At 43.9% G+C, this 14,047-nt stretch overlaps 1 protein-coding gene across 1 annotated transcript in view; it reads left to right on the forward strand.

Annotated features, from left to right (window-relative positions):
• Positions 1–8,718, forward strand: part of LOC137432306 (homeodomain-interacting protein kinase 2) — a 134,540-nt gene extending 125,822 nt beyond the window's left edge. Inside the window, exon 15 of the mRNA XM_078783010.1 lies at positions 6,852–8,718. Coding sequence (XP_078639136.1) covers positions 6,852–7,280 — 429 coding nt within the window. The 3' untranslated portion in view covers positions 7,281–8,718. The remainder of the gene's footprint in view (positions 1–6,851) is intronic.
• Positions 8,719–14,047: the final 5,329 nt, after the last annotated feature.

Consider the following 14,047-nt stretch of genomic DNA (forward strand, 5'->3'; position numbering starts at 1 on the left):
GAAGCGAGAGCCTCCACCATCAACGTGTGCTGGCACAGCCTGTGGCCACAGGCAGTCAGAAACTTCACTGGCTTTCCCAATAACACTGAGGAGAGGCATGTGATTGTCGGGTTGGCACAGCATTTGGGAGGGGAAGGAATTGATGACATGCAGCCTGAGGAGTTGGAGGATCTCATTGCCTCATCTGGCCACAACCTCACCGAGGAGGAGTTGCAGGCCATTATAATGGTTTCCGAGGAGGAGGAGGCGGGCAGTTGTCGACCAGTTGGAAGATGCTGACCCAGTCATGGAGAGGTACCTCAACAAAGAGCTGCATCGAAACCTGTGGCAATCTGCCAGGCAGCTCTCCATTACCCATTTTTTTCACCCTGCTCCCTCCACCTTAAGATCAGCATCAGCATCCTCTCCTGTCGCCCTCTCAGTGTCCTCACCAGCGTCCGCACCAACACCCTCAACTGCTGCCTCTCTTACCCCTCCTGCCTCTCCCTCAGTGCACGACGTTGTAGCACCATCATTTGGGTCATCCTCAAAGTTCAAGGAATTCATGGGATTTTTTTTTTTTTTTTTTTTTGTATACAAGATCGAGGCTCGTGAAAGAGCTAAGCCCATTGCATCGTATGAAGTATTTCATCACTATCATCATTATTTGAAAAGTTGCGTGTTTGTAGAATAATTTTTTTAAACGGTACATGATGGTGTTGTGTTTTTCTTTGTTTCACGGTGCGGTATCGTTTGGCTGGTTAAGCACTTTTGATAAACTGTGAGCGCATTCCTTCAATAAATTGGAAATGGTACCTGGTGCTGTCGTTTTTTAAATGTGGAAGCATTTTTTATGAAACTGTAATCGTGCATTTGCGGTCGAAAACATTTGAAACTTTAAAAAAGTTTCCTCTATGAATCAAGAACCGCCGAGAACCCTTTTCCCTATTGAAACAATGCCTCGGCATACATTCATGGGATTTTCATCGACCTTCGCGGATTATCGTCGACATGCTCGGGATTTGCCTCAACATTCGCGAATTTTGCCTCGCCGTTTGGTCCTCTCTATTTGCGGATTTTCGCAACTCGGGTACCTATCCCCCCTTTTTCCATTGAAACAATGCCCCGCTATTCGCAATTCGTGGATTTTCCAGGAACATATCCCCCACGAATAGTGGGGTCCCACGGTGTGTATATATATATATATACATGTTGAGAAACATCAAGTTTACGGCGGCCAACCCTGGTGTTGGGCTAGCGGCTAGGGTGCCGGCTTAGGATCCTAGGATCCTGGGTTCGAATCCCAGTCGATTGCTGAATTAACGCCAGGGGGGTTGACTCAGCCTGTCATCCTTCCGAGGTCGGCTAATTGAGTACCAGTTCACTGGTAATTCCCTGTTTGTCGTTAAAGGCGGCAAAAAGGGTTGGCGTCAGGAAGGGCATCCGGCCGTAAAACATTGCTTCAAAAAGGGGACCAAAAAACCAACAACAACCACGGTTCCCGAAAAAGGCCAACCCCCGCTTGCGGGGAAAAATGGCCTCTAAAGGTGGTATTATACATGTATATATATATATATATATATATATATATATATATATATATATATATATTTTTTTTTTTTTTTTTTTTTTTTTTTTTAAATACATAAGGGATGCTTTATCTGGATTCATTTCGACCTACGAGTGCTTTCTCTATTAGCCATTTGGTTGCTCATCAATCAAAACATCGGAAGAATGCAGTTGGCTGACAAAAGAATATGACAAAAACATCAATGTATAATATAAAGGAGGCAAAATTGGTCTGGCTCTGAACAGTGATTGTGTTGTTTGAAAGAAGGATTTGTTACCTACTAGTCAGGTTCACTATGTAATTTCGTTGGAATTTTTGGGGGATTTGGAAAACTATATCTTTTTGGAAACTATATTGTATAGTCAGTCAGACAGAAAACCAATGTTGCTATTTGCACAGACTCCTGTATGGCGGCCATCTTGGATTTTCAAAATTGCCGCCGTAGAACTAATTTTTCTCAATATCTCAGCTTCTAAATAACATAGAGCTTTGATTCTAACGGCTAAACATACATTTTCAAGGGCCCCGAATCCAATGGTAACAAGTTCGATAAGCTAGACATGACCATAGAGCTCCTATGTGGCGGCCATCTTGGATTTTTCAAACTGGCCGCCGTAAACTTGATGTTTCTCAATATCTCAGCTTCTAAACAACATAAAGCTTTGATTCTAACGGCTAAACATACATTTTCAAGGGCCCCGAATCCAATGGTAACAAGTTCGATAAGCTAGACATGACCATAGAGCTCCTATGTGGCGGCCATCTTGGATTTTTCAAACTGGCCGCCGTAAAACTGATGTAACTCACCTTCTAAAGAGCACAGAGCTTTGATTCATCATTGAGTAAAGTCATCATCATCATCCTCATCATCGCTTTCGTTCATCACATCTTGAGAGTCCTCATCATTTTGGCACTGGATGTCACACTGACAAAGGTCTGTACAAGCCAAGTTGTTTGTTCTGCAGGAACATCTAGATGAAGAACAGTCTGTTTTGCACTGACATCTAACCATTTGAATGATGGCCTTGGGGGCTGGAGGCTCCTCAGTTGTGGTTGGTTTCACTTGTCCATCCGTGTCTTTGTAAAAGCCGTTTTGCAGGGGATTCAGCTGAGGATCCTGTTGAGCAATGCTTGCCTGACCCCACACTCTGGCTTGGATATGGACTCTAAGGATGTGCTGCTTGAGAGCTCCAAGAGTAGGAGGAAGCCTGTCACTTTCTGCCATGTGTTTGCAAAAGAGATACCATCGTAGTTCGGGGATGCTGTCGATGTGGATGCCATTTGGAGAGTAAGCAGCGCATACAAAGTTAGCTAGTGTGGACAACATGTCCTCCGTCACTTCAGTTGCATCTGAAAGCATTCGCACGGTGTCTATGACATCTTCACTTGCTTTGAGGTAGACATGCAGCCAGGTTGCTTTGCCTATTCGAGAGAACCTCCCAGTGTTGTCTGCCCCTGTGAAAGCATGAAAGGCTGGCAACGCCTTTGCTCTTTCGACCCCTAGAGCTGTCCACAGTGGCTCTATTTGAAGTATTCCAGAGGCCATGGAAATGGATGTATTCCTCAGCAGTAGGTCATAGTTTGCTATGACTAGTACCAGGACATCTGTGTCGGGAGAGCAGAACACCAACTGCGCATCATGTGGGTTTCGCTGGGACGCCAGCACGGCCTGGTGGATCAACAGGGTGTCAGCTTCTTCATGGTTGTTGTCCTCGAAGAGCAGGTCACTGTTGCTCCTAGTACGCCCTGAAGCAGACGTGATGATCAACTTGGATGAGTGACTGTTGTATTCTAGAGTTTTCGCTGCCAGATAGTCAGTCAGATCAGCCTTTGTTTTGTCATGAGAAAGGAATCTGCTCATTGGGATGTGTTTGATGTTGGTGTCATCTCTGACTTGATACTGTACTGCATCCTTTCCTTGCCTTCTTTTAGCCCTGGTAGCACTCTTCAGAGAATCGTTTTTGTACGTGTCAAAGACCAGTATGATCTCATCACAATCTTTTGTTAGAGACATGAGTCTGTCATTGAAGCATTCACCCAGATCGTTGACTTTCACTACAGTGGCTGGTTTCTTTGTCAGCTTATGCACAAGTACCATCCCATCCACCAGTGCAATCTTCCGACTTGTAGGTTTACTAGATGTGGATGCCATAGTTCTTGTGTCCATTGGATCTTCTTGTAGAACACTTGCAGCTGGTGTCTGCTGCTGATCTTCGGGGTGAATTTCTGCTCTTGCTAACTTGTCGAGGAGATGAATTAACTTCGACTTGTCAGTGCATGGAAGAATTGTCCCATCTGGAGCGAACAGTACTCTTGGTGTCACAGTGAACTCGTAATTTCCGATGGCATATTTCTGGTTGACGTCTCTGTTTGACTTGGCAAGGACCATGAGCCTTCCGTACAATTCCTTAGTCTCCTTCAGATCCACAGTCCTGTCTCTGAGTTTCACTGTGGTTCTCTTGTTCCCAGACGTGAACATCTTGTGGCCTGAATGTTGCGGATTCGCTGCTTGGTTTGTACTTCATCTGTCTGTTGGATTTGAATCCATACATGATGTTCTGACTCACAGTGAGTGTTGATCTGTCAACAACACTGGTCCTCTTCTCAGTTTCCAGCTTGTCGACAGGCCCTACCATTACCCAGCGAATCATGGTGTATAGTTCAGCCGGAACATCGTTGATATCGCTGGACACCTGTATGGTATTTGCTTCCTGGTCCTTCTTAATGAATTCTGCGATGCTCTTCCGTATCACTTGTGCTGCTTTGTAGATTGTCTTCATGTTGTTCTCGTCATCGCCATCACTTGTGATTGCAGAATGAACCATGCTTTCCTCACATGCATCTGGACAGTAGAGGATGGCCGATTTTCTTCGGTCTTTTTGGAGAACAGATGTCACGCTTGGCAACTCAGTGACGATTCTTTCTTTCAGCCACTTTCTATTGAATGTAGGTACATGCTTTTCCAAGTGTTCTGCGCCAATCATATTGACATAAGTGGTTTCAATGTCATCCATGGAGAGATAAGCTTGGTTTTGTGTTTTGACATCTATCAGGTTGATCATCTCAATCAGACTTGCCCGTTGCAGCAATAGTTCTTTGTCTGCGCTGCTTCTGTTTGCGCTAGGTCTGTCTCGTACTACATGGAACACATGTCTTCTCCAACAAGATTTGTGGTACCGAAGGTCAATTGCGTGTGCATCACCTGGTGAGATACATGTGTTGAATCGTGTTTTCAATAATGCATCTTGGGACTTCTCTACAGCCTCTCTAAGCTCTTGACCAGCATTTTCAGTCCTAACCTGGTAGAGTAGTTGGCCATCATCTTTTTGGCAGAAGAAACACTGCTCTTTATCCAGTGGCACTGTACACGAGCGTGTGAACGGGGATGTTGCATCAGATGTTGATGAGCCTGGCTCGTCCATTTCTGTGCTTCCTCTCTTCTGTCCGCGTTTCTTTGCAGTATAGTGTCCAGTTGTTACTGCATGCGCATGGCGGTCTCTGGCACGTTGTATCTCGCTCTTGTTAGTTGCACTGGAGTAACAAGTGCGATGCCAAACTGCCTTTTCTGTAGAGAGTGTTTCTTTTGTGCTGTTTTGGAGTCGTTTATGGACTTGAACGTAGATGCCATCATGCAAACTGGCCCTTTCTTCTATTGTCTTCAATAAATGTTGGTAGGAATCTATTCTGGGGTTTAACACCAAGGATCCTTTCTTGACATCATCAACCTTGCATAAAATGCACTGCTTACAGTTCGTGGACTCCTGGGCTTGCCCCGCCCCTTCACCATCTTGTTGCATCTCACTCATAATGTGACGTAGAACCTGCAAAGACAGCAAAGCAAAGGGAACCGTCACCGATATATACAACCACCACCACCACAGACATATTGATGTATAATAGGCTACAAATACACTACCACCATCACCACAATATCAGGTATATTGCTCAGTATATAAATAATACAAAAACACATGCTGTAAACTAATTATTTTCCTCAGCTGTACCCTGGGGATCAAACTTATTACTTTAGTAGCTTGTCCACCCGTAAACAGATTTTAAGTTCTCATGAACATTAGGAGTATCTGTGTGTTATTTGGCAGTATGCCACAAAGGCCCACAAAGGGCAAAACACTCGCAGTAGAATAGTATTTCTCATTACAGTCAACACAGTCAGGTTCAGCATGTCCAGATTTTAGATTTCGTTGGATTGTTTTTGGGATTTAGAAAAATCAAACCTCCGTCTTATTTAGAAGATGAGATCCTGAGAAACATCAATTTTACGGCGGCCAGTTTGAAAAATCCAAGGTGGCCGCCACATAGGAGCTCTATGGTCATGTCTAGCTTATCGAACTTGTTACCATTGGATTCGGGGCCCTTGAAAATGTATGTTTAGCCGTTAGAATCAAAGCTCTATGTTATTTAGAAGCTGAGATATTGAGAAAAATTAGTTATACGGCAGCAATTTTGAAAATCCAAGATGGCCGCCATACAGGAGTCTGTGCAAATAGCAACATTGGTTTTCTGACTGACTATACAATATAGTTTCCAAAAATATATAGTTTTCCAAATCCCCCAAAAAATCCAACGAAACTTTAAATCTGGACATACTGAACCTGACTATACGCTACCGCAGGTGGGCGGAGGTTGTTTCCACCCCTGTCTTGTCTGTGAACAGGATATATCAAAAATCTGTGGACGGATCAGATGAAATTTGATGGACATGTTGGGTATGTGACGAGGACGAATTGATGTGATTTTGGTGAAGATCCGGATCCGGATACTATAATTTTAAGTGATTCTTCCCCATTGAGAGTCAGGGCCAAAAACGATATATAGCATAATATCTCAAATAGTTATTGACAGATTCGGACTAAACAAGATTGATGAGTTGGTTCGGTGACAAGAACAAGCGAATTCGATTTTGCTTTACGTCTGGATCCAAATCTGGCCTATCGGTGGGATAAAAAAAAAAACGTAAACTGTTCAGCCTGGCGGAGGTATGCGCCCTACCGAGTGCCATTCTAGTCTTATTCATGAAAGCCAGCACCATTCATTGTACATCGGCAGAGATAGCATCATAATGGATGGGATCAACAGGAGCAAAAGGAAAAGAGACGGACAGGATAGGGACGGGGGTTGGTATAGCATGAGAGTGAGTCAAAGTCCTTCAATTTTGTTGGCTTTTGGTTCGATTGGTTATTCGGGAATTTTTTTTGGTTGGTTTGAGAACATGTAGTTTGTTCCTTTTACATTCTGTTGGCATTGCACTTTCCTAATACCTGTTTGTAATTTACCCCAACAGCTCATTGAAACCAACGGATTTCTGTCCAGGACCTGGTACCACACACCTGTTGCTGTACCCAACTCCTTCCCACAGCCATCTTACGCCGTGTCTCACCACCAACATCACCACCAACACCAGTACAACCATCAAAGTACCTCTGTACTGCAACCTCCCACCTACACCTACCCTTACCCCAACTGTTTCCTTCCACGGCCCAACACCGCTTGTCACTTGGCCTCGGCTTACCCGACGTATGGGTCTGGACTTGCGCTAAGTCCTTCAACGGCCCACTACCTGCCTTCCCCCAGCCCATTTGTATCGTATACCGGGCCCCCTCTGTTAACAAACCGCTGCCAAACCTTCCTGGCTCCTTCCCAAGCCACTTCGGCCGTTTTTGCCGGGTTTCAAGTTAGCCAGGCAACTCCGGGGCACTTTCTCATTCTGTAGCAGTGAAAGTGTACGTGTGCATGGAAAGGGCTCAAGAGCTCTAAACTTGTTCGTTCTCATTGCTGCTCATTCAGCGTCTCTATATCCTCGATCCCACAAATTATGTGCGGCCGAGATCCTGGCGCCCCACTCCCAGGGCACAATTTCGCGTTGCGTCCAGTGCGGGTTTCTTTCGCTAATTCCAAATGCTGGCTGTGTAGCAGAACCGCATAATGCTCGGCCTCAAGAATTGTTCTCAATAATGCTGTTTACACGCACCGCGTTCATATTCGGTCACTGGAAGAACCTCGGTACCACAGACTGTTCTCATTCTACGACACTGCGGCGCTCAACAACTTATTTTGCCCGTTTTACATCTTACCTTTTGAGGCATTTCTCTTTTCAAGTATTCTCTCACCCGTACAGCATTTATCACTGCTTATTTGGGAATGCATAAGTATGTAGTTTATACGAGGTGGTGTTTGGGCATTTGATTGTTTCCATTTAACAGGCGTTGCGTTTTGTTCCGGGAACCTTAACTCCAGTTTTTGCAATAGCAGTGTTAGCTAGATCCTGTAGGCCTTAATTACGCCATTGTTGTATTCCGAACGTTAGCGGCATTAAGACGATCCGACGTCGTAAAGGAAGTTAGATGTCGTGACGTGCGCACCAGAACCGGGCACACGTCCACCGTGATGCGCTTGCACTCCCATAAGGACAAATTGTTCTGTGCGCACCGATGGAGCTTTGCCGAGGGAAGGAGTGCAAAGTGTGAATGCGACGCAGACCGGTGATCCGACGTATCATGGAATATTTGAAGTCAATCGAGATCCGTGTGTGTTTTTAATGAGTTTTTTAAAAAGAACTTTTGCCATCGTGCCTTAATCGCACTGTTTGGCCATGTGCGTTTTACGTCAGAGTACATTCAACTATGTGGTATGCACAGAGCTTGGTCGTTTTTGAAAGCAGCAGTTCTTATTACCCTCGCCTGAGGAGAGGGTATTGCATTTGAGTCCGTTTGTTTGTCTGTCTGTTTGTCTGTTTGTTTATCCGCACAGAATAAATATAATTTTCTCTGCAACCGTTGATCCGATTGACGCGAAATTTTCACCATAGATGCAACTCCACCTGTATAATTTTTTAATAATTATGACATCATAGGTCACGTGGTTCGGCCGCCATCTTGGAAAAACCGAAAACATTTGCACCTCTATATCTCCGAAAGCGCTGCATAGAAACAATTGAGACATGGCTCATTGAAAAGAATTCTCCATGTGGAATAACATATGTTAATGATGATGTCATAGGTGCCTCTATTATGACGTCATAATTTGACAAGTACAAAACTTCATCCGATCAAGATGAAATTTCTTGAGCATAATCGAGGAATAAATTGGTGGAGAAAAAAAAAAATGATATCATCAGTCCCATGGTTCGGCCGCCATATTTGTTTTAATACAAAAGCCTTAAAAACCACTGAAAATACATCCTGGCGAGGGTTTGCAATCTCCAATTGCTCTTTCTTGTTTGTTATTTTGAGGAGATTTTGTAATTAGGACTGGCCTTTTGGAGGAGTTTTCAAAATGAAACGTGGTGAATAGTAATTGTTGAGCTACTTGTTAAAATCAAATCTGTGGGTTTCTCATTCGGACAGGTGTGCTCCCACATCCATGTGAGATCGGATCTGCTGATGGAATCGTTCGTTCAGGTTGATCAAATGGTCAACCTTTTCGCATCTTTACGTTAAAGCGCTTTGTAAACTTCGACCAGTGATTGATGGGAGAGGCAAGTGAACCGAGCGTCACAAAATATCATACAGACCAAGCGTAATACATGTGTATCGCACTACGGCCACAGCTAATCCTCATTCTTGGTAACGTCTTGTAATTAATCTTAATGCAGAGTTGTTCCGGTTTAACCACAGGAGCGCCAAAGACTGAGCATGCTGTTAGATTTTAAGCATCATCACAAATATGTTGTGAATACGCCAAGCCATGAAAACGACATATACTCTGCACTGAATACGGTGTTTCTTTGCCGAACACTTTAAAATGATTCGTAGAGCACATGAATGTGTTAGAAACAGTTTGTCCTCTTCCGTGACGGCTGCACAGGGCAGTTCTTTTTTATAACGACCAGCTTGGATGTGAAGGCTGCAGATGGCCCTGACGTCACGATTGGACAAGCTTGAATGACTCGTATTTGCATGAAGGCCTCAAAGTTAATGGGGAATGGCGGTGATGACATCGAATAAGCCTGAAAACTCTGAGCTGAATCCTTGCGCCTGAAGCGAGAGGTCCGAATTGGGGCATTTATCGCCATTGGTTTTGCCGGTTGATTGGAACTTTTATAGACTACAGAGAGGGAGTGAGAGCGAGAGCGATTGAGAGAGAGCGAGGGAGAGAGAGAGAGAGAGAGAGAGAGAGAGAGAGAGAGAGGGGGACAGAGACAGAGAGAGACAGACAGACAGACGGGGATCCATACCGGTGTCTTGCTGAAAGAGTTGTATGTGTTAATGGTGTGTGAAGTTACTACAGCTTTGAACATTCCAGCATTGGCAGGAACAAGCGTGTGTGCTCGATGACAGCCGAGTAAGGTCTGGATGAAACCTCGACATGATGGTGCGTCATGTCGAGTCAAATGCTTCTTTTGACTGAAAGCCTCTTCGTTTGTTCATTTGTTTTTCTTGTTTTTGCTGTAGCTTTAGATTTATTGGATGGTGGCTATGAGCATACCGCTTTTTCTTTCAAAATCACCGTCTCTAATTTAGTTTTAGCTTTTTTCAAATTAATTTCGTTTTCAGATTTCGAGATCGTTTTATTATCCAGCGTCGTAGCTCCGTATTGGCGGATCTTTCATTTCTTTCTATAATATAAACGGCACGCAGTCAGAAACCACACGGCGAGCACTTTGGTCCATCCACATCCGTGCCCGAGCACCTTACGGTGGGTGCTTTTTCTATCAGGTGCGGCATCGTGTACCCACGGTCCTCCCATCCGGGCAGTCGGGCGGTGCTCTCGAGGATCTGCGTCGGTGTTGTGCAGCTTCAGGCCGAGTTTGGTTTTGTGGTTTCACTATAACCGTTGTCCTGGTGATCTTTTTTTTAAACGTTTGTAACAGTATTCGTATCGTAACGACAGGCCCGCGTCCGTCCGATCGTGCAGCTCGTGCCGTCTATCACTCACTTTGTCTCTCTTTTAGCTCCAAACACTGGCTGTTTTATTTCTGCACACTTGTACGCTTTTCTTAATGAGGTGGCATAGCTGCTTTGTCTTATAGAATTACAGTAATTATTATTATTATTATTATTATTATTATTCCACTACGGAGTGTTTGTGTGTTCTCCGATCATTGTGATTGAAATTATTGTAAGTTGATCTCTCGGTTTACTTTTTTGGCTGTGCTGGTTTTCTTATTATTGTTATTATTATTATTTTTATTTCTAAGGTGGCAACTTGCAGTTTATCAGGGTAGTTTGCTCGTATTTACTGTCATGTATGTAATCGGTGCCTGTTAGCAAGCATGTGGGCTTGAATCTCCATATTTTAATGATAATATTATAATTACCCAGCATTACGGTGTTCAAAGCAACTGTAAAAAAACGCTATTTCTGAGCACATGACTTGGACAGCGGCATTAAATTTGTGGATTAATGTTTCGTTCTCGTCCCCGACCTTTCCCCAACTAAGGACGGTTCTTGCGCAAAACCGATGCCTTGCGCAAAATCGACATCTTGCGCAAAACCCACGCCTTGCACAAAACCGACGCCTTGCGCAAAACCGACGCCTTGCGCAAAACCGACGCCTTGCGCAAAACCGACGCCTTGCGCAAAACCGACGCCTTGCGCAAAACCGACGCCTTGCCCAAAACCGACGCCTTGCGCAAAACCGACGCCTTGCCCAAAACCGACGCCTTGCGCAAAACCGACGCCATGCGCAAAACCGACGCCTCGTGCAAAACCGACGCCTCGTGCAAAACCGACGCCTCGCGCAAAACCGATGCCTCGTGCAAAACCGACGCCTCGCGCAAAACCGACGCCTCGCGCAAAACCGACGCCTCGCGCAAAACCGACGCCTCGCGCAAAACCGACGCCTCGTGCAAAACCGATGCCTCGCGCAAAACCGACGCCTTGCGCAAAACCGACGCCTTGCGCAAAACCGATGCCTTGCGCAAAACCGACGCCTTTCCTGCTCCGTTCGAAAGGCAATTTTGTGCTCTGCCTCGAGTGCGATTTGCCTTTTTCTTTTAATATAATCGTTTGTTTTCAAAATCAGGCAACGGTCAGAGCACTGTATATTGAACAACCAAGGTTATTGACAACTAGCCGCTCCACACTTGCTTTACCTGTTATTCGTCGTTAACTTGATTACTGAGCTGCTTAAAGCGTTTGACGTTGACATGCACCTGTGTTGTCCGATATTTTTGTCTTTTCTTAAACCAAGGAAGAAAAAAAAAGGAAGAAAATTAAAATTAACTACTCTAGCCATAACCGTTCTAGTCCGCTGATGCAATAATAAAAGTGCATCGTTTTCCGTCTCCTAACCGACCTGCCTTCCCTTCCCTTCCTTTGACACCGAACACCCATTTCTGTTGACCCTCTGCTCATCAAACTCTCTTGTTCCGATGGTTACTCCAGCAGTGTATACTGTGTAGTGTCACGGTCTAAGCCAAAAATCATTATCCCTCGCCTATTCCCCCCCGCCCCCACCCCACTCCCCTCTGTAGCGCGATATTCACTGTGCAATATTTTGATTGGGCAACGACTGGGAAAATGGGCGTTTCCTTTGTACTTTCACTCTGGGTCTCCTTCAGACCACCCAAGCCTTAGGTGCGTTTTCGCGAGCATGAATGCGGGTTTTAACATTTCAGTATAATTATATATAAATATATTATAGTTTATTTCTCTCCTGCCAATTTTGAGTGGTATAAAATGTCTTGCAGAAAGCTTTATTGTGATTTTTGAAATGGAGTTGTAATAAAGAATTTGCATTGGTTGCAGCACAGAGTCGTCGTCCTATATTACTTCTGGGTTCAGAGACAGAGTTGAAGGTAAGTTCCGAGTTGGGACGGTCTGTCATGTCTGCCTTGCACCTTTTACCTAATCCATAGTGGAATTTATTCGGTCGGGTCTTGTGGAAGATACCACGACATCTTCGCTTGTCTATGGAGAAGCTAGCCTTACGTCCATTGTGGGTGATGATGGTTGTGGTGAAGTTTAATAGAAATTGTGTGTGTAGTTTGAGAAGATCCAAGTGTTTACATACAGCCTGACTGACTGACATACACCACACGATGCTAATACCTCCCCTGATTTTTTTTTTGCTCCAGGTGAGCTAAAAACGGGGATATTTGTCTGTCTGTCCGTCACAATATCTCCAGCATGGTTAAGCAGAAATTCACCAAACTTGATCGTTATTATGATCATCACATGGCAAATATCATATACATTACCAAAAAATGCAATTACGGACAGGCATGTTTTAAAACATTTTTTAAATGAAACTTTGTATATGCAATCAACATTGGGGGATGCATGAAATATTTAATGATATTTTTGGATTGCACTTCCGGTTCCTGCTCCAATGGGTGGGGACATGGGATCAAAATGGGAAAATTTTTAACTCAAAATGTGAAACTGGGTCATTCTTGGTGGAACATTTTGCCATCTTTCAACTTTGCTTCAGGTGGGAACCGTGGGGATTGGTGATGGTGCGCTTTTGGCTTTGCTCTAGTTCATTCATTCATATATACAGTGATATTAATCGGAATCGGTTTTGACATCTAATTTGTTTGACTATCAGTTGCTGCTAATGGTAGAGACCTCGAAGCGTAGACCTGCTACCTCCGCACATCCACAACTTTGTCCATTGTCGTGAGAGGCAAATGAGTAGTTTTAACTTGGGTTACCATATTTGAATTTCAAAAAAGAGGACACAGATGACAAAAAAAGACAAGGGTGTATCTGTGTCAGCATCTACCAACTCATGTTTTATATATATATATATATATGTGTGTGTGTCAGAATTTTGAACGAGGTACCAATCCCCAAAAACACACATTGATTGCTTTAAACCTATATAACTTTGTCCCACATGTTCTGAATTAGTAAATTTAGGTGTCATCTTGTAGAACACAATCACGGCTTTCAGAAAATGTATAGTTTTATATACATTTTATCAATTATCTACATGTTATAAGCCTCTGAACCTCAAAAAATGGTGAAAAAGGGCATTGTTTTTAGTATTTCGTTACCCTTCAAAGCCATGCATTCATTATAAAAGCCTTTTTCAGATACTTTTCACAGCTGGAATAAAAGTAGATCTATACAACTACTCTACGGAATGTGTTTTTGTGTTACTCATGTCAGTTCCTGAGTCACAGCTCCTCCTCATATAGGATGAAGCAGATGAACCGTAACGTAAGAGATATTTATATAAGCCCTGTTTTACACATATCAGGGTGTTCCATAGTTCTTCTTTAGGGTGCAACAAACAGCACTTATACGTATGTATTAACTCTGTAAAAATCATTGACCTCCTTTGTTTCTCTGAGACACAACAATCTTGAGTGTGAATTTAGAAACCATAACGGTCTCTTACGTTACGCACCGGTCATGCTCCCTGTAAGCCAGGTAAGTGCATATCGAAGTGAAATATACCATCAGACCATCACATTAGCTTGAATTCTATGCCATTTCAAAAGATCGGGACGCTCCTGGTGCGTTAAGTACGCAAAACTAGCCGAAACAGCATCTTCGGGAAGAAGAGCGTTCCTCCATAACGTAAGAG

Source organism: Myxine glutinosa, chromosome 8, assembly GCF_964187855.1.
Source record: "Myxine glutinosa chromosome 8, kmMyxGlut1.1, whole genome shotgun sequence".
Taxonomy (NCBI): Eukaryota; Metazoa; Chordata; class Myxini; order Myxiniformes; family Myxinidae; genus Myxine; species Myxine glutinosa.